This window comes from Numenius arquata, chromosome 9 (assembly GCF_964106895.1).
Source record: "Numenius arquata chromosome 9, bNumArq3.hap1.1, whole genome shotgun sequence".
Lineage (NCBI taxonomy): Eukaryota > Metazoa > Chordata > Aves > Charadriiformes > Scolopacidae > Numenius > Numenius arquata.
Genome location: NC_133584.1, coordinates 54,416,873 through 54,437,111, shown reverse-complemented (window position 1 = coordinate 54,437,111; position 20,239 = coordinate 54,416,873). Strand labels below are relative to the sequence as shown.

Below are 20,239 nucleotides of genomic sequence, written 5' to 3'. Positions count from 1 at the left end.
GGGGGTCTGAGCACGAGCATTAACTGCCTTCCTGTGCTTACGAGTTATCCGTCTTCCAAAAAGACACATCTACAGAGCTAAATTGTGACAGAACATCTATTTTTTTTTTTTTTTTATAGTAGCACTAGGCTGGTTGGTTCAGGAGAGACCTTTAGGAGAACAAGAGAAAAGCAATGAGATCATGAGCTTGTGGTAATCACTGATCGGCTACTGCATTTTCGGTGGCATTCTGAGAGGAAAAAGCAACGGAAATTACTAGAAAGCAGGATTTGCAACAAAACTCCTAAAAGTAATGAGGGCTAATGGTGTCCAAATCTTTTTTTCATACTTTTAATAACATTCTCGTCACATGTTATAGAAATGAACTGCAGGAGTCTCATTAACACAGTAAAATATTCATATTTATTTTCAAAATAATTTCATATTTTCAAAATAAACAATTCTTTTAAAAGTCCTCTTTTTGTCTGGAACACAGATCAAAGCTATTTACAATTAAAGTATTTTTACAAAAATATAATTTTTAACTTAAAAAAAAATACAAAAGAAATCATAGGGGATTGAGTTTGCAAGAGTTAAATTCTAGTCCGAGAAGATTTTGGAGAAATTGAGTTCTAAGTTGACACAGTCTGTGGTGCACTACAGTTTCTACAGTAAAACATCCTTGTTATTCCATAACGGTATTTATTGCAAATATACAAAGTTATAAAACATTAGAAATGCAGTAAGGGTAGGATGAAGTAGGGTTCAGGAGATCTTACTGGGAAGCAAAAGGAAGACTTTCCTCGAGTTTCGGCGAGTAGAAAGGAACTGAAGTTGTTCTTGAGCTGCTCATCATCGAGATGTCTGTTATTAGAAGTCTGATAAAGCAAGACGTGTGACGGCTCCAGTTCAGTCTGTGTCACTCACGTACAAAACTACACCCATCAGACACCATCTTCATCATGTTTGCTCTTCCCCAGACATTCTCCTGTGCAACTTCTGACCTCACTGACCCCACATTTACAATCAACATTCATCAAACTCCCTCCCTTGTTTCTGTATCAGACTCAAAACCCTGCAACGTTATGAGTTCTTTTTCACTAGGGATGACTTAACAATAACCCTACCAAAAAACCACTTGGACCACAAGTCAGAAGAGCTTGCTGACTGCCAAGTCAGAGTGATACTTAGCAACATAACACTGAAAATGGCTTGTAAAGCTGTCTCCTGGCTAGCAGTGATAAACTTTACAGGCACTTCCTATCTTGCCAGGAATCCTTCCAAAAAGGGTAAAACAATAAAGCATTGTCATATGTTTTAGAATGCCCCAACCACTGCTTTACTCTGACAACTGTAGCTTCTAAAATGATTCCTTAACCTAGGAGTAGATGGCAGTAGAAGACATTTGGGAAAAAAACCCTCAAGTATTTAACAATAAGGCAGCAAATTACCACTACACCTTTGAGTAGGCAGGGTCCACTAATTAAACTGCATATTAGAACTGTTTTTGTGTGAATATCAGGCTTGTTTCAGTAATACCAATGTTGCTTCAAAAATTTCTATTTCCCAATCATTGATTTAAGGTGTTCAAGTTTGTGCTCTTCAATGAAGTCTTCAACTATGCCCAGAGCTTTGATTTTCACCAGCAGGAGAAGAACTTCTTTTGTTTCTTTACTATAAAAGAAAGAACAATTTGATACAGCAACACATTTACGTACCTGACTTGACATTTATTAATTTTGAAGAGTTAAGCGTCTCTCCTTGGCCGTTTGTCATCAGGTGACCTTGGCCACCCTGACCACTAACAGCACCCAACAGCCAGCGCCTCGAACTACCACATTAAATTAGAACTGCAGAAGCCCCCTTTATATTATGGACTCCATCTTTTGTTTTATGTATGTATGCAACGAGAACATCCTTCAAAGTGTCAAGTCCTGGGGTGCATCAGGAAGAGTGTGACCAGAAGGTCAAGAGAGGCTATCCTGCCCCTCTACTCTGCCCTGGTGAGGCCCCATCTGGAGTACTGTGTCCAGTTCTGGGCTCCCCAGTTCAAGGAGGACAGGGAACTGCTGGAGAGGGTACAGCAGAGGGCTACAAAGATGATGAGGGGCCTGGAGCATCTCTCTTATGAGGAAAGGCTGAAAGACTTGGGTCTTTTTAGTCTGGAGAAGCAAAGACTGAGGGGGGGATCTGATCAACGCCTATAAATACTCAAAGGGTGGGTGTCAAGAGGAAGGGGCCAGTCTTTTTTCAGTGGTGCCCAGTGACAGGACAAGAGGCAATGGGCACAAACTTGAACATAAGAAGTTCCATCTAAACATGAGGAGGAACTTCCTTACTTTGAGGGTGGCAGAGCCCTGGAACAGGCTGCCCAGAGAGGTGGTAGAGTCTCCGTCTCTGGAGACATTCAAAACCCGCCTGGACACGTTCCTGTGCAACCTGCTCTGGGTGGACCTGCTTTGGCAGGGAGGTTGGACTAGATGATCTCCAGAGGTCCCTGCCAACCCCATATCATTCTGTGAAACACATGAGACTTGAGCAATTTAAGAAGTGTTTAACACAAAGTATTTGAGGAAGTGCTTGAATTCCAAGCCTTATCTGTTACCTGTGGTTGTTCTTGTGTAGCGTACGGGCACATCGCAGCAAGTGCTGGCAGAAGTTCAGTAACTCAGGGAGAGTTGATCCACTTTTAAGATCCTGGAACCATCTTTCTGGGAGGGACGCAACCACCTGGTCACACACAGAATATTTGGAAAAGCTTAAAGAGAAAAGTCTTTCAATACAAGCAAGTCACATCGCTTCTGACAGGGATTTCTTGGTAGGTTGTGTTTTTTCTTTGAAACCAAGACTGATTATCCCTACAAGTAGTTATTCTTAAGAAACTACGGATCAGTATTTGCTTCAAAATGCTTTTTATGCACGAAGGACACAAAAAATATTTAAAAACCCATCTTAAATTTTGTTTAAGTTTTTTTTTTTTTTTTTAAATATTCCATCTTCAGTTTTAACCGCTCTTCATGAAAACCAAAGCTTTTAGCATACACCCTCTTCTTTTTACCTTATTACACTTTTCTATATTATCCGGCCCTGGTGGTGTGTTCAAGAGGTTCAGAAGAAGGTAACGATTCAGCAGCTTGCTCAGTCCCAAATCACGGACTGTATCTTCTTGTACAATCCCATCCCAAAGAAGAACATTGGAGAGCAGCTGCAGAAATGAAGAAACAGAGAGTATGTACACTGGTGGCTGGAGGTGTGCTAAAACACACTATTACAAGTTTTACAGAAGATAAAGAGAAAAAGATAGTATTACGTCCGTCCAATTTAAGTACTCAACACCCAAGATGCACACTTTCCAAACTTACTGTCAGTTAGCTACTAATAAGCTGCATATAGTAAATAATCTTATCAAGTAGTATAATTAATTTTACACGTGCGTATGAACTGTACTCTGTGTATATATGACCTCCCAGGGGTAGGAAGAGCATTTTACCCTTCTAATAGGTTAACAATTTGCTAAGGCCCAAGTACAGAAGATGACTATGCTTTATTCTTTTCACAGAAGAGCTAGCAGTCAAATCTGAAAGCATGAAAAGAGGAAAGACACTTCTAACTCAGCACCGCAAAAGTAAAACTATACTGATGTGCTTATATGTACACATAGGGATTATATTATTCTACGGTAAGGATTAGCATAACTAACTCCATCTTGTAAGGCAAATGGCCATTCTCTGTGACCGAGCTGGTAACATATTAGCCCCCTTCCCCCTGACTATCAGGCCACGAAGGTCCTGTGCACCAAGCAGACGAACCAAACACATTTCTTCTTCCCCTCCCTGTCAGCCTCAAAATTCCTGGGCACCAGGCTGACTAACCCCCTCCCTACCGGCCTTGAAGGTCCCAGGCACCATCCAACCAGGTGGTGACAATGACCCCATCACAGAACAGGGAAGGTAATAGCACACAGAGCACTGTCTGTAAAATCACACAGTTCCAAGTCCTGAGGGGAACCTGCACCAAAACAGCTGCTGGGCAGTGAGACCCATGAGCCCCACCAGTGGCCAGGGACACCTCTACCATCCTCTGAGCAGTGACTCATATTCCTTTATATGTTTCAAGTCTAGATTATGACTGGGTTATTATTGATATTGCAAGCCAAATATTAAGATTTGAACTGATTGATCTGCAGAGGGTCCAAATGATTAAGAACCATAAACTAAGCTGTGCTATAAATTCCGTGCGACTTATCAAACTGTGCTACGCTGATTCTGATTATGAAAATCCTGTGCTACTCTAATCACAAAATGCTACACACTAGGCTGATCATAAAATTCTGTTAAGAAAATTAAAGCTTTAATTGTACCTACAGCTTAGGGTCATCATCATCCTGCCCAATATCCCCACGAGAACCTGTCTGTCCCCACAGTGTTGGGTGACAGAGACTAACCAATATGATGTAAGGCCAACAGGCCTGGCCGACGCACTCAAGGAAATTTAAAAAAATGAGCTAGCAGGAACAGATGGTCAGATCAAAGTCTCCTGCAGATGTACCAGTTGGGGAAACAGAAACGAACACCAGTTGGGTGTTCATTTATAGCTCATTCTTAAATCGTTACATGCAGGTTGCACAGAGAACACATCCTTCACTGAGAAAAATAGTTATCCATCCTAATAAAAATGTATTAATCTCCCAGGAATCAGACGTGCCTGAAGATACATTTCCTGACTCACTGCAAAAATGTTCTTTTCACTAAAATGAATTTCAAATTAAAAAACAGGTATATTTTCTCTACCTTAACAGCTGACCAAAATCGTCTTTCTTGGAATTTTGAACATAGCGATGATTTGTCTTCCACAGTGCTAGACAGAGAAAGAAGAAAAAAGGGTTTGCTTTTAAAAGACAATAAACAGACAATTGATCTTGTAGATACTGATGACTCTTAATTCCAGCACTCTTTCAGCAGTGACAGCCAGAACCAGAATAGAGGCCTAGGGAAACAGCTGTCAACTTGAACCCATTATAATAAAACTATTATGAAATAATTTCCAATAAAATTAACAATCGAAAACACCTGTGTCTACATTTCATGGATTCAGATCAAAACAGCATTGCTTAGAACCAAACATCCTACAACAGCTGTAGCAAAGCTTCTCTCCTCACTGCATTTTAACCCCACATCTCCCAGACTCCTAGTCATTCCCATCTTTAAAATAGTGGTCAGTCATAAGCATCAACGATATAAACCCTATTTTAGGAATGACAGGAGGAATTAGGGGACACACGCATGCGACACCAGGTGCTCAGATATAAGTTTCTATATGGTTTTAGCATAGACCTCATATACTGGAAAGCATTTGAATACAGAAGCAAAAAAGCATAAGACAGTGGAGTTACTCTAATTAGAGAGAGTTCATAAACAGGAACAAGGCTCCAAAACCTTTCCCATAATAAAACAGTAGAAGGCATGTTTGTTCCATTAGCTGTTAATGGTTACAGTAATCATTAAAATTATTAATATACAATTAATAATATTGTTAATATAATATTTTGTCTACATCTGTGGGAATTAAAAAAAAAAGTTTAAAAAAAGTCCCAGTGTCAGCTTACCTTTTAGGATACAGAGGAATAAAGACATCTTCCTCTACAGATTTCTTCATTCTTAGGACAACCATATTTATCAAATCCTATTAAAAAGAGAATTATTAATACGCCCTCATAAGAAAGACTTCATCTTCCATTTACAACAACTTCAACAGTTATTTTGTTCATCTAGAAGTGCAATATACTAATTAGAGTGAAGTACAGTTCTATACTAGATAAACCTCCAGATTTACATCAGAATAAAACCAGTTTCAGGCTGAAGGAGGACATGCTAAAGTGACTATATATATAAGTAATTATTAAAGGATTGCTAAGGTTACAGAGCAGTCTTTCTCCTAGCCAATTAACCTTTAGGGATTTAGAAATTTAAAAATTCTAGATCAGCTTTAGAAATAAAAGCTTAAGGAGCTGCCCACTGGAGCATTACTGGCATTTAAAGCTCAAATTTTGAGAGATTACTAAATGCAAATCTAAAGTCTAACCCTTGTTATTGCAGTGAAGCACTGTTAGATCTACAATCAGACTCTCACTAGGTACAGGCAGAAGTGTTCTAGGGACAGGAGTTAATTTCTGATTCAAGAGTGTCCCATCTCCCATCATCTTCAATAACAAGAACATCAGAGGAGATAGAAGTTAATATTAAGAAGATTTAATGGGTAAAGTGACAAAACAAACAAGTAATCCCAACTGAACAACTTGAAGACAGTGTTCTAAGCACCCATAGGCGTATGCACAGAATGCACATACGATGGATGAGGTTCTCCCTTCCCCAGTACAACAGGAGCTTTCACCTCTTTTGCTCGACTGCATTCATTTTGGGAAAGAACTTGTTTTTCAAGCAAGTTTTTGCAGAGCTGTACAAGGTTCTTTGTCTGGGAAGTAGATAAAGGATCCCACACATTCTTTACAAATCCTAAAAAAGAGAAAAAAAGGGAATTTAATTCATGATAGGCAAGTGGTTACCCACTTTAATTTCAAGGCATTACAACGTAGCAGAACTAAACATACAAAAAGCTCTCACTTAAAAAGAGGCTACCTTAGCCTCATTCTGTGGAACTAGGTAATCTACATCTTGGACCATTATATACCTAACATTATTTGACAGCCATCACTTATTTCCGGTTTCATACCTAGCTGCAGTGAACATTTTCAATACAATCTTACTATACCTGTAATTTTTGGCAGAATAGTTTTTTCAATCATTTTAGGCAAAACTTCTCGATCAGGATCATCATCCCGTTTTGATTTGGATATGTTTTTGGCATCACTGAATTCTTCTATAGCTCTGAACCAGGGCATCTCTTCCAACTCTGTAAAATTCTAGTAAAAGATCAATCCCATTAGTTGTTCAGCTGGTCAGTATTGAAAGAAAAAGCTCCATTCAATGATACCACAGATTCCCACTTAATTTCAGATCCACCCTCGTCACTGAACGGGCCATCCCAGTGAATCAGGAAAACTAGGTTTAAAGCTAGAATTTAAAAGGTAGAATTGTTGAAGTTTCTTCAAAGAACTCGGAAGAAGAATTCTTTTTACAGGGTGTATTGCAAAAGGGGCTGGAGGTACAGGGAAAGGAGAAAGTCAAGATTCCAACCACATGCTTCAATTTCTGAGATCAGCACAGTATCTTTTATTCATTTCTAATGCACTGTGCTACGTACAGAAAAAACATCTCATTTTTTATATTAATACATATTAAAATTATTCATATATAAGTGACTTGACAAGAATAAATGGACCTTTTCCTTCTAGTTAACATACTTATCCCGGGTTCTGGAGTGCCCCCGACAACCCATATAGAAGTTCCCATACAGAAGTCATCCCTAAAAACAGCATGCCTCTGCTCAGATCTATTTTGGGCTGCACCCACACATATCACCAATTAACAACAAGAAATATGGCAGAAAAGGTATGTTCACAAAGATGGTATGGTCCAGAAACAGAACAGGCTTTACTGACTATAGCCAACTGCTTCAGTGCAGCACCCAGAAGCAGAGGGGTCACCAGTATATTAATACACAAACACACATGCAATTTTTTGAACAAAACAAAGTCAGCCGATGCACCTACCTCAAGAGGATTCCAATTTACTAACTGAGCTCTGATCAATGGATTTAATAGCTTAGGCAGGCAGAAACTGATGTAAGCATCGCAGTAAGTGTCAGGGAACTTCTCTTTCCATTCCTGGAATTTCAACAGGATTTTCCTGATGTCACAAAAATCTGCATGAACATCTTCAAAGATTTTCCTACTATCCTCTAAAACGTTATCTATGGATAATATTTATTGGGAATAAAAAGAAACAATCACAGAACTTATAGAGTCATAAGCTGAAGAGTTTATGCATCTATAGGACATAAGAAATATCTATATGATAACTGCATTTGTCATTTATCTTTGACACATCTGACACTGAAACAGGGTTTAAAACCAGCTCCCTGGAAAATGCAGTTTCGGAAAAAAAAAATACAGTCAGAAGACCAAAAAAGGCAAGTTTCTTCATGATCTATTCTACAGATTTATACAACCACTACGTTTCAACCTTTTTACCACAGTGATAAAATTTCAGACATGAAACCCTTCTGCTGTTGTTATCTGGAGAAGAGGTATTATGCCTTTCCCTGCTCCTCTTCATCCATTCATTGCAGATACGAAAACACCAACCTTTCATTCACTCTGTCTTCAGGAAACAAATTGATTATACAAAACACACTGTAGCATTGCACTGAGTACTCTCAGATCAGCTTTGGCATAATCTAAAACAACTTGCTCCTAGTTGAAGGAGTTGTATAACGACACAATGTAACTCGTACCAAAAGTAGTCTACAACCATACACCTATTCTTCCCAAGTTATTAGTCGGAACTGTCTGAAGGCATTTCTTTTCTCCAGCATGTAACTAAGAATATGTAATTCAAATGAAGTATTTCTTTACCTTACCTTAAAAAAAAAAAACAAACAATTAAAAAATATCAGAAAGATTTTGTTCTAGGACATTACAGTGCAACTCTCACCAACCTTTGCTCTTCTGGAACTCGGTCACCTCTGTCGGAGTCAGCTCATCATCACTTGACATGCCTTCGTGGTGATCAGCTTCTCCTGAACACTCTCTCAATTGCCGTCTGCAAGTCCTGTATTTTGTAACGAACTTACATGAGTTATCCTCCCCTTGTATGCAGAAGGAAGCTTAATGAAAAATAATCCAACTTCAAAAAAAAAAAAGGTACTAAAAGCAAGTTGGGAGAGCAGCCGCCTCAGGAAACACAACCAGGACCCAACAGTAATTGTGTAACCATAAGGAGACAGAAACTGTGGAAGGAGGGGCTCTGTGAACCGACATACACATCTCTGATCCCCCCTATAAACCATGTAATAACCTTCACTTCACCTCATTCCCTAATGAAGCTAATAACTCGTCCCACCTGGAACACTAAACATCTAGCATGGTACTGGACACTGTCTCAGACAGTTTTCATGTACAGGAAACTCCTGAGCTCTCAGTCCGACATCTCAGTTCTGGATCGCTTGTGCAACAACCCACACAAAAACTGTGATAGCCCCCATGTGCCAGCTGGGCTCAAAACACACTATTGCCGTGACACCAAGAATCACAGCAGGCTGCAAAAATCAATAGTTTGCATCTCTGCCACAGGAAAGTGATATATGGTATGAAAATTACACGTATAAATAATTTTATACGAGTATTTATACCAGCTAGCATAAAGGTTAAATGCCTCAAGTGGATTTTTTTATTGCATCATTTTTCATCACTAACATGCCAATGCTCTTGCCACTTCAAAGTATGGCTACGAGTTGAAGCACAAACACAACTGAAAAACTTTCAAAGCTCCCAATAACCTTAGAAAAAAAATTCAGTAGCAGTCTCTGAGCACTCCAATAACCAAAAATGTATTATCTGGCCTACAATGGTAGCAGGGGAGGGACTAGATATTGCTTTGCTTCACCCGCCAACACCACAACCACCAGCAGCAACAATACTGCCTGACTTTTTTTTTGTTATCTATACAATAATACAAAAATATATTTCTGTATAAAGTCAATTTTATTTATTACAACAGGACAGAAAAAGCTTCTGTCATATAGTTTTGTAAATAGCCTAACTTAAGACTTGTTAATTTAAGACAACAACAAAATCTATTAGCATCACATCAAATCAACACGAAGAGAATGTCATTAACAATTAGATGGTTTCCAAGTACTTTGAGGTTTGGAAAGCAAATACTTATTTTTTGTATAATGTACTTAAGTAATCCTACAGGTTTCCATTCATCATAAATGACAGAAAGCCAGTGCGCAGTATCACAGCTAAGTCTTCATACACATAATACCTACCTTCGACGTTCACACATTTCCAGAAGCTGGGCCTTCTCATCCCCTTCCAAACCGCCATTAGTTGACTTGTCATTCCCACCTATCAGAAGACAGAAACAGCAAAAAAAAAAAAAGTTGTGATTTTTAAGTTCCTGTTTTCTCAATAAGGAGACACCGATTCTCCTTCTATTACTCTTCATTTGAAAAACAGCCAAATGAAAATCAAGCCTCCTAATCAAACTCTAACAGCCTCCAGAATAACGCACAGTAACTATTACTTGTTAACTGCATATAGTCAGACGTGGTTGTTCCCTTGTAGCAGTAGATGAAAAGGTGAGTTTGATGATGCTCCAGTCAACACTCACCACTTCCCAATCCTGGAAAAGGGAGTTAGTGCCTTCCACAGTAGGTTCTTACCAGCGTGAGAGGCAAGTGTAGGGATCTACCTTGATTTGTATGTCAAAAGTTAAACCATCTAATAAATTAGAGTAACTTTCAAGGTTTGGTTCCGACATTATAAAGGAAGTTAAACCCCTGATTTACACTATTCAAAATCATTGCATTTGGATTTCAAGACTAGTCAGCTCCCCACAGTCTCCTGTTATTTGAGTGGCCAGTGACTGGGACCCCAATCACCCCGCTCTGACTCTTAAGCCTAACACAGAAGTAGAAACTAGAAGCATTTTCTAGTCGGGCCATTCATTTGTAGCACTATTAGCTGGCTGACACGTGCACAACATGCCAAAAAAAGTGTACTACCACTGAAGTATTATCATATAAGAAAAAAACCAGCACTTTCACTGTATTAAATACAACTAGGAACATTAAAAAAAAAACCAATTAAAAGTGCTGTTAAACATGGAAGTACGATCTCATTTGTAATGAGCTGGAAGTAAAATCAATTTAATGGCAACTATTATTATGGCACCACCTTTTTCTTCTTAACACCTGCTGTCAGTCTGCTACACCATGTTAGAAAATCATACAGGCTGCTACCTTCCTCTCATCAGCAGTTTACCCTGTGGAGCAAGGAACCCATATGATTAGTAGTTACCACAAACTAGTGCATCTGGCCTCCATCTGCTCCCAGCAGCTCCAAGTATATTGCTCTTAGCTTTGCCTGAGCAGTTTTAAAGGGTTTGGTTTTGGAAGCTGGGTTTGGGGCTTTTTAAACAGCAGCAGCTAAAGATTCACATGGCATACAATTGGTGTGGAAAGAAAATATGAGATTAAAAAGTTGTAATACTTTTTCCTACAGGGAAAAAAAAAAGCCAAAACCAAAACACACAACATGATTTCGTGTTTGATAAAACCTCTTACACAGAGGCTTCTTTCTTCATGCCCTTCCTTTCACATAAGTGTCACCTCCTCGTTTGAAATCTCCATTCTGAGCACACACACAGCCTTAAAGACATTCACATAAAAGCAATGTTGCCAAGTAAACACACTGCTTTTTCTTACATTCACAGAGTCCTCCATCAGCAAATTGTCTCCAACTTAAGACCTACTAGAAAACTGACTCCATTTTTCTTCTCAAGTATTGATGGGCAATTGCTGAGGTCAATAACTAAACATTAAAAAAAGTACTTGGTTGTGTTGTGTTCACTACTCAACCAAACAAAAATAGTATCAAGTGCCTTTCTGAGGTAAGGATTTCAATTGAGGTATAGTAGAATACACCCACTAACGAAGGGAAGGGGAAAGAAGATCAAAGGTGAAAATTAAAAACTTGATCCAAAAAGTAACTGTGTATTTCTGCTCAAAGAGTGAAGGTTTCAATAGGAAAATACCTTCTAACTTCATACTAACTTGTCAGATGCTGAATATAAGCAGATTCATTTTTCAGCTCATCTTGCCTTCGTTTCAATACTTTCATGGCTCGTTGCTGAAGAAGTGCATGTGCAGCCAGTTCTAGATCATTAATGTATTTCAGCTGAAATATAGTAAATATTAAACAGGTTTTCAATTAACTAAAATCCCAAAAGAATGAACAAAAAACAGTTTCCATGGGTTTTCAATATAGCCATGAAATTAGAACCAAAGTATTACACATGGAAAAGTACATTCCTGGTCACTGGAGTTTTTCAGGCTTTTTTGTAAGACTGAAAAACACAAAATGCCAGTGGCTCATCACAGGACTACCCAAGACTTCATACAAAAGGCTCAATAGGACACTATTGGTGCACTTAGTTTGCTTTCAGTTTGCTTTTGAGCCACTAGCCATTAAAGAAAATGTATGCATTAACTAAAGTTTGCTCCCTTTTAAGTTACGTAAAGAAATTAACAATTGCGATGCAATTAAGTGACATAAGTTAGATTTGATAGCACTACCTATAGAGGATAAAAAGCAGCTTACTTTCGCTGCTGTGAAACTTTAGGCTGCTCCTCCCCTTTTGCCAATCTTCACCTTTTTAAATAACAGAAGGTTTACAGTTCAGGAAACAAATGCAGCCAATAACACAGACAAATTCTCACAGAGCTCTGCTAACTCAGTCCCAACTCCTACCTAACACAAGGTTAAGGAACCCCAAGTAAAGACATTTTGAGAGATCCCAAAAGAAAATTTAAGTGCCACCTCTCATTCAACTTCAGTGCACTCTGGTCACGAGACCTGCAGAAAACCCCCTCCAATCACATTTTGCTTTCATCCAATAGAATCTAAGTGCGATCACAGCTCACATCAGTATACCTATACTAGCTTGATCATCACTTCGGGTGAGAGTTGATTTGTTTTCCCTATATTTTGTTTCCCATTACATTAAGATTTCTGATAGAACTGATTTTTTTAACCAAGTGCTGTCCCTCATCATTTCCAAACAAAAACTCCTCATCTTTCATTGACAGAATGCACCTTTATCATCTAAAAAAAGGAAGACGAAAATACACATACTTTTTCATTCAAACAGTTTATCAAGTTTTCTACATAGGTTTTCATGGCCCTGTAGAATTTGTAGTTCTGAGCTGCATCCGAAGACTTCTCTAACTCCTGGACAGTCATCTTTGAACTTTCCATGTCCTCCATGTATTTTTCATACTCCCTCTGGTGGGCACGGTGCACATCCTGCAACGATGTGATCCTAAAAAAGAATAACCCAGACAACTAAAACTATTGCTGAGTTAACAGCTGATGCATTCCAAAACATTTTCCATAATCACATACAAAATCTTTGCCTGTGCTAATAATAGTACTTGCACTCAACCTAAGCAGCGTTGAAAGATTTACCCATGCCGATGTCTGCAGAACTATGGGGTGTGGACAAGCATCTTTGGAGACTCAAATGTCACTTAGTGGTGCTAGTTTTGAAAACACCACTGACATTTGACCCGGATCCCTTGATACACCACACTTCCCAAAAACATAAAAAGGCAAATTTTGTGATATCACATTAAATGGATGCTACCCAACATAATCTGGGGCTCATATTAAACTAGTACGGACATGATGACATAACTTGCATAGATAGCAGTACCTGTAAGCATTCACTATGTGCTCACTACTAAATACAAACCAACTGAGGACTCCCGCTGCTACTAGGTGATAAAACCCAGGAATCTATGTCTGCAGCTGTCACTAACTAATAAATAGGTAATACAGGAACATTTACACATATTACAACTCTGCTTCCTCTATTTTCTTTTCCCCCTTCCCTCCTTCCACATCCCAAGCGATTGCTCAGCTTGAGCAAGCCTGTAGCAGAACCAAGAAACAGACCACAACTTATTTCACTTCCCTGAAGCAGGGAACATTCTTCAATGAAAATAATCGAAGTAAGCTTTTGCTCTCTATTGTGCTACAAGTTTTTAAAAAACCAAAAAGCTACTTCAGCATTTATCATGTTAAACACGTCGATCAAGTTTACATCAAACAGGTTGCCCCTCCCTTCTTGCCATTTTCTAAATAGGTCTCCCACTCTTGATAGACTTACTCTCGTTTTTCTCATTTGATTCTGTACATGAATTCCCACTTCATTTAACTCCTTCCATTCAGGTGATTATGGCAAAGAAAGTATACAATTCCACAAAAATATTTAGTCCAATTTAGGTGCAATTCTTTAAACAAGCAAGTGAATGATGGTTTGTACAAAGCAAAGCATATACAGAGAGAACTCTGGGCAAGTCTGTAGCCCGTATCTGTGTCTCAGCTGTATAAAGTTACTTGACTAAACTTACTGAACAGCTGCTTCCCAGTGGTCTTAGAGATGACAAGAGATGACAGGGGATGGCTTACCTTAGGATGCCTGACCCCAGCTGTCCTTCTCACACACCCTCCTGGAGGTTCCCACCTCCACCCCAGAACACTTCAGCTGCCCTTGCAGCAGCTGAACTGCTAAAGAAAAATCATAGCCTGGCACATGACTAAAATATAAAAAAATCAAGACAGGTTCAAGTCTGCCTAAACAGGCTGTAGAGAAATACTGCTGCTTTAGGAAATGCTGAGCTATTTTTGCAGCTGGTGTAAGAACCACCGTAAGAGGGCCACAACTGCCAGCTCCATCTGCCCCAGTTGAAGTTTTGCTTGCTGGGCAAACATAATATTGAACCAATGCTCCTGTCAAAAACTACTAGTAAACATAAAGAGCTGCTGCCATTTAAGTGAACTTACTCTCTAAAGTTCTAGTCGATAAAACACTCTTGAAAAGTCCAAATGCTCCCCTACAACAAAGCATTGCCAGGTAAAGTTAAAATTTTGTGCTAGTCTACTGCACATCATAACATGCATATTACACATAAAAGCAAAAAAATCCTCCAATACTCTTGAAAAAGAATAATACTTCAAAGCTGACATCTCTCATTCTGTGATAAAAACTCAGACACCTCAAAAGTTCATAAGAGCAGGATTTACCTTTCAGTCAGTCGCTTCTTCACAATTTTCAAGTCCACAGGTGGTAAAGAAACAGAGGGATCAAACTTCGGTTTAGCTGCTGGAGCTTTATGTAGGGAAGCATCATCATAAGTTTCCTACAAGAATTTTAACTTTTAATTTTTAAACACCATTTACATGATTTTTCCCTCTGCAGCTCTACAGATCAACAAGACTTATCATTCGAATACACAAGGCACATGATAAAAAAAGAGAAAATTCTGCTGAACTGTGAAAAGAGCTCTCAAATTTCCACCCAACAGAAATTTAGCATAGTAAAACAGTAATTTTTGCTTTGTGACTTTTTGATATTTGTAGTATCTTGCTTTCAAGATGTCTTACACAGCAGCAAAAAAATCAGGGTTCAGAATGTTATTCTCTGCTTTTCACAGTCTTCCGTCACACACAGGTAGACAACACCCTGCTTCTGAACACCTAGACAGAGATTACAGATTTTTGTGATCATCTTCCCCTATTTCTAATTGCCTTTTCTCTGGAGAATTAGGGTGTCACTTCCTAAAAGCCTCCCTAGAACAAGAGAGCAAGTAGGAGATGTGACAGTACTCCAGAACAAGCTCTCTTATCTATGAGAAAAAAGCAACTTCCAGTGGTTAGAAAAGCATGTGGTACCTGAGAGAGTTTAACAGCTTTCTTTATTTGCTGTTCTTCCCACTTAATTTCTGCTTCATCTTCACTAGATTCATCACCCACAGACACTAGAAGTGAAAACAATCATTATTAGATGCAATTACACCCTTTATCTATTTTTCCCTCCCATGTTCTCCTCCCTCTAAAGCACTAATGGTTCTCCCAACCATTACTGGGAACTGATACACACAAAAAACCAGCAGATTACCCCTGAGGAGCAAAGCCTCATGCTGCACTCACTCTTTACTGGACAAGTCCCACATTCTTCCAGACATCAGTAAAATAAAAAGTCACAACCACTGGGAGAAATGGCACAAACTCACCCATGTATTCAGTCATCCTCTGCCTAAGAGTTCTCATTTTAGGAGCAAAATTGAGATTCCTCGTATCAGACTCATCTTCACTTTCAAAATCACTGCTTTCTCTTCTCCGAGAGACCTGATGACCGTTTGAAACATCCAGTGGCAGATAATCAGCCCGTGTCCTGGCTAAGTGACGTTTTCTCCGAGCAGCATCAATACAAGCCGCACTGGGGATATCACCTGTATTGAAGAGAAGGAAAATCTAAGCAATAGACTAATCAGCACAAGTGAGGTTATATTTTAATCTCATGAAGGGAACTGTGTATCATTAAACAGGAATTTTTTTGCTGCCTTTCTTCCGAAACCAGTGGTCATTAATTTCTGATCCATTTCCAAAATTAACAGAAACACAACAAGCATCTGCAAACAAAAACATTGGGGAATCGTCACTATTTTTTCAGAAGGGGAGCCCTGACTTAGCACAAACAAGATGCCTACACCTTACGTGATTTAGGCTGAATGGGATTCACCTCGCCTATCTTGTCCTGTACTTCAAGCAAAGAATGTTGTAAAATAACAAAATAACTTCTTTAGAAGAAATAATCTAGGAAACTAACCTGGAGATAAATCCTTCCTCCTCTGTGGAGACCTTGATTCATTTTCAGAGTCTGAGCTGTTGTAGTCCTTACTTAGTGAAGAATAACTTTCAAACTCCTCCTCTTCTTCTGCATGAGTCCCTTTGGCGTTGTCAGTTCTAGGCTCCAACTGACAGATTTCTATATTGGGGGAAAAAAAGTAAGGTTAATGATTCCAGTTTCAGCTGCTGGAATTGATGTGCAATAACTGGCTACCAGTAAGTATTTACACCCTGCTGCAGCAAAGACTGGTTGCTTATCTGTCTCCACTTGTCGTCATCAAAACAAGTCAAGTTTTCTGATATTCCAAGACAATCATTTACAAGCCAGTTCTGGTGTCAAATCAAAGCATCTGTGATAGTCCTAAACTAATATGCCCTTCTGAGACACAGAGCACATTTACATACACAAAAGAAATATCAGCTCCCAGATGACAACTGATTAATATCCTGATAGCTCACGGCTTGTTTGAATTCATCTCCCTTCACTTTACAAACCATATTTAGAAAGCGCTTATTTTTTTTTTTTTAGCATTAACAATGAGGAAGTTCTTGTTTAAACTATAAAAGTTTATGTATGTCTGTCTTGTCTCTGATTATCTTTGAATTCTTTAAAAACACTGATTTCTCATCATCTGTCACTATATCTTCAGATTACTGAACAACAGAAAGCGGCACCTGTCATAAGAGTATGAGGTACACTTTTATAAGAAGTTACTAAGAAAATTTATACCATCTCATTTGAATCAGAATCTCAAAAGGAAAATATTTCTCAATCTAATTTATTTTTATTTAACAGTAGCAATTGAGGTACATCTGTGAATTGTCAGAAGGGAAACAGAGGCGAAGAGAACTTTTAGACACCTACTTATAAAACACACAAACCAAACATCCAAACAGGAAACTTACTGTAGTTCAATGAGACCAGGAATACTACCAGAACAATCAAGGCTATTGATTGTATTCAATTAAAATAATCAAACATTGTAATAGCTGTTTGATAACACAAAGTTTATGGTTTACATTAAATTTTCTCAAACAAAACCCTACTAAGCACACGTTTCCTCTCAATGCAATACTCAGATCAAACTGCAATTTGACAGCAACAAGTCCTGGATAGTTGCCCCACAGTCTGAAAGATGTGATGCTGAGGTATAAATTTATAAGAAGTCTATTCACTCTGACATACTATTAGGGTTCTGCATATGCAGGTCTTCTCAAGAACAGCCTCCAAATTCTCACACTGTTTTACCAAGGTCATATAGGAAATAATTACAACACAGATTAAAATTATAAACCTGTAAAGTAACATTGTAAGTATAATCCTGGGTTCAATTAACAAGTAAAAGACATCTAACAGCAGTATTTGTATATCACTCTTCACTTGCCAGATTTTGTAATATATTTCCATACAAGTATTCCATAAAATATTTAACTGAGAAAAGTACATACTTTTGCTTTCTTCAGTTTCTGTCTGTGTAGGCATTAGGCTTTCCTTCTTTTGAATTCTAAAGGTTACTTCATTGAAGGATGGCTTTTTAATTTTAAAAAATTCTTCACCTATCCAGATAAAACAAAACAATTTAAGTAACATAATAAAGACAGCAGTATATATGCATATATATGTATTACCTATAAAGTGCATGTAATCTCTGTATGTGCATAGGATATTTTTTGAAGTTCAGGCTGCATTAAGTCTAACTAGTTCTATGGCTTTATCACTCAGGATCCGCCACCTCTTAACTTAAATCTGTGCAGCTCAGCCTCCTCAATACAGCAACACTGTACTGCTTTTTTGCAGTCTGTGTCTGTCACAGAGCGATTCCTGTAAGCTGCCCTGACCTGCTTTGTGTCATCAGGCACAAAGACACAGAAGAGTCAATTAAACATTAAAGTTTCAGTCATTTAAGCTAGATCGTCATTAACTAAGCTAGTCACAGAATCACATATTATATTCTTGTTTTCTCTGATTTTCTCCAGCTCTAAGAAGCTTTTAAAATGCTTCCCACCCCTGAGCACAAGGACATGTGTCATCTTCAAAGTGCTTTTATATGCATTTCTTTTAGAAATCCTCACAGCAGCACTATCCATAATATAGTATTCCTACTTTTGGATACAAAGAGATATAAAAGGTTACCTGCCATGCCCTGAGGCACCAGCCCAGGGCTCAGTCAGGCAGGACCTCTCCGCCCACCCTGTATGCAGGGTGAAGAGGCCCAGCCACAGAATCATAGAACGGTTACAGTTGGAAGAGACTTTAAAGATCATCGAGTTCCAACCACCCTGCCATGGGCAGGGACACCTCCCACTAGGCCAGGTTGCTCAAAGCCCCATCCAGCCTGGTCTTGAACACTTCCAGGGATGGGGACATCCACAACTTCTCTGGGCAACCTGTTGCAGTGTCTCCCCGCCCTCATAGTGAAAAATTTCTTCCTGATATATAATCTAAATCTCCTCTCTTTCAGTTTAAAACCATTACCCCTTGTCCTATCGCTACACTCCCTCATAAAGAGTCCCTCCTCATCTTTCCTCTTTAGGTACTGGAAGGGGCTATAAGGTCTCCCTAGAGCCTTCTCTTCTCCAGGCTGAACAACCCCGCTTCTCTCAGCCTGTCTTCACAGAGGAGGTTCTCCAGCCCTCTGATCATTTTTGTGGCCTCCTCTGGAGCCATTCCAACAGGTCCATGTCCTTCTTATGCTGGGGGCCCCAGACCTGGAGGCAGTACTCCATGTGGGGTTTCCCCAGAGCAGAGGGGCAGAATCCCCTCCCTTGCCCTGCTGGCCACGCTGCTTTGGATGCAGCCCAGGATGCAACTGGCCTTCCGGGCTGTGAGCCCACATTGCCGGCTCATGTCCAGCTTCTCATCAACCAACACCCCCCAAGTCCCTCTGCTCGGGGCTGCTCTCCATCCACTCTCCACCCAGCCCGTGTTTGTGTACGGGACTGCCCTGACCCAGGTACAAGACCCTGCATTTGGCCTTGCTGAACTTCACGAGATCTGCACGGAGAAGCCTCTTCATCCTGGCTCCAGCCCCGCTGCTCCCCCCGAGCTCCCGGCGCCCGCTCTCCAGGCCGGCGGGCCGTGAGGGCTCCGCCGGCCCTTCGCGGGGCGGGCCGCTCCCGAACCCTTACCTTCCCGCTCCTCCTCACCACCGAAGCTCAGGAGGGCCTTTCCCCCCAGCGCCGGCCCGACTCCGGTTCGGCGCGGCCCTCGGCCCGCAGGCGCCTTTCCACTCTCCACCCGGTCCCCGGGGCTGCCCGCCGGCTCCTCTGGGGGCAGCGGCTCCTCCGCCGCCGCGGAGGCCCTGGCCCCTTCGGGGGAGGCGGCGGCGCTGCCGGGGTCTCCCTCGCCCTCCTCAGGCTCCGTTTCCTGCTCGGGACCGGAGGCTGGCGGTGGGGCGGAGGGAGCGACCGGCTGCGGCTCCTCATCGCTGCTGCTGCTGCTGCTGGAGGCCGCCCGCCGCCGACCGCGGAAGTTACGCGGGGGACGCCGGAACATGGCGGAACGGCCGCGGAGCCCCCCGCGCACGCCGCCTCCCCAGCGCGCATGCGCGACCACCCCCAACGCCCCCACCTCCGCCCTGTGCAAGCCCCGCCCCGCGGCGCGCACCCGCCACTCCTCGCCTCGTCCCGCTGGAGGGTGGGCGGGACATGGGGAGAGCTGTCCAATGAGGGAGAGGGGGCGTGTCCGTGAGTGACCGTTGAGGAGGCGGCTTCTGTGAGGGGTGGCGGCCTGTGGCGGGGCTGAGGGGAGCGGGGGCGGTGTCCCCTGGGCAGAAGAGAGTAGGTGGCGTTTTGCTGGCAATTAATTGATCCTTGGTGTGTAAAAATGAAATTTGTCTGAAGGGCTGCGGGCCTGTTCGTGCCATGGTGGGTGCTTCCCCG

At 40.7% G+C, this 20,239-nt stretch overlaps 1 protein-coding gene across 2 annotated transcripts; it reads right to left on the bottom strand.

Moving 5' to 3' along the window:
• Positions 1-381: 381 nt before the first annotated feature.
• Positions 382-19,853, bottom strand: GCFC2 (GC-rich sequence DNA-binding factor 2). 2 transcript variants are annotated; one of them, XM_074153419.1, is made up of 19 exons: positions 19,596-19,853; positions 19,481-19,523; positions 17,807-17,914; positions 16,338-16,496; positions 15,742-15,960; positions 15,401-15,486; positions 14,753-14,868; positions 12,800-12,986; positions 11,719-11,842; positions 9,931-10,009; positions 8,596-8,708; positions 7,649-7,848; positions 6,748-6,898; positions 6,370-6,491; positions 5,585-5,661; positions 4,770-4,836; positions 3,038-3,184; positions 2,585-2,709; positions 382-1,653 (listed from the first exon to the last, which is right to left on the bottom strand). In XM_074153419.1, exons 1-19 carry the CDS (start codon positions 19,851-19,853, stop codon positions 1,539-1,541), a joined length of 2,496 nt encoding a protein of 831 aa, XP_074009520.1. In that variant the 3' UTR covers positions 382-1,538. The 2 variants fall into 2 exon arrangements, with proteins under 2 accessions (XP_074009520.1, XP_074009519.1); XM_074153418.1 differs by having other exon boundaries at positions 19,487-19,853.
• Between the last annotated feature and the right edge of the window lie 386 nt (positions 19,854-20,239).

Bases quoted from the DNA above. Each gene is read 5' to 3' on its own strand.
- GCFC2 (XM_074153418.1), bottom strand. From the start codon at position 19,853: ATGTTCCGGCGTCCCCCGCGTAACTTCCGCGGTCGGCGGCGGGCGGCC. The intron at 15,487-15,741 runs GTGAGTTTGTGC...TTTCACTTCTAG, and splicing joins GAGGATGACTGAATACATGG to TGTCTGTGGGTGATGAATCT. The intron at 6,899-7,648 runs GTAGGTGCATCG...ATCTTTTACTAG, and splicing joins TAAATTGGAATCCTCTTGAG to AATTTTACAGAGTTGGAAGA.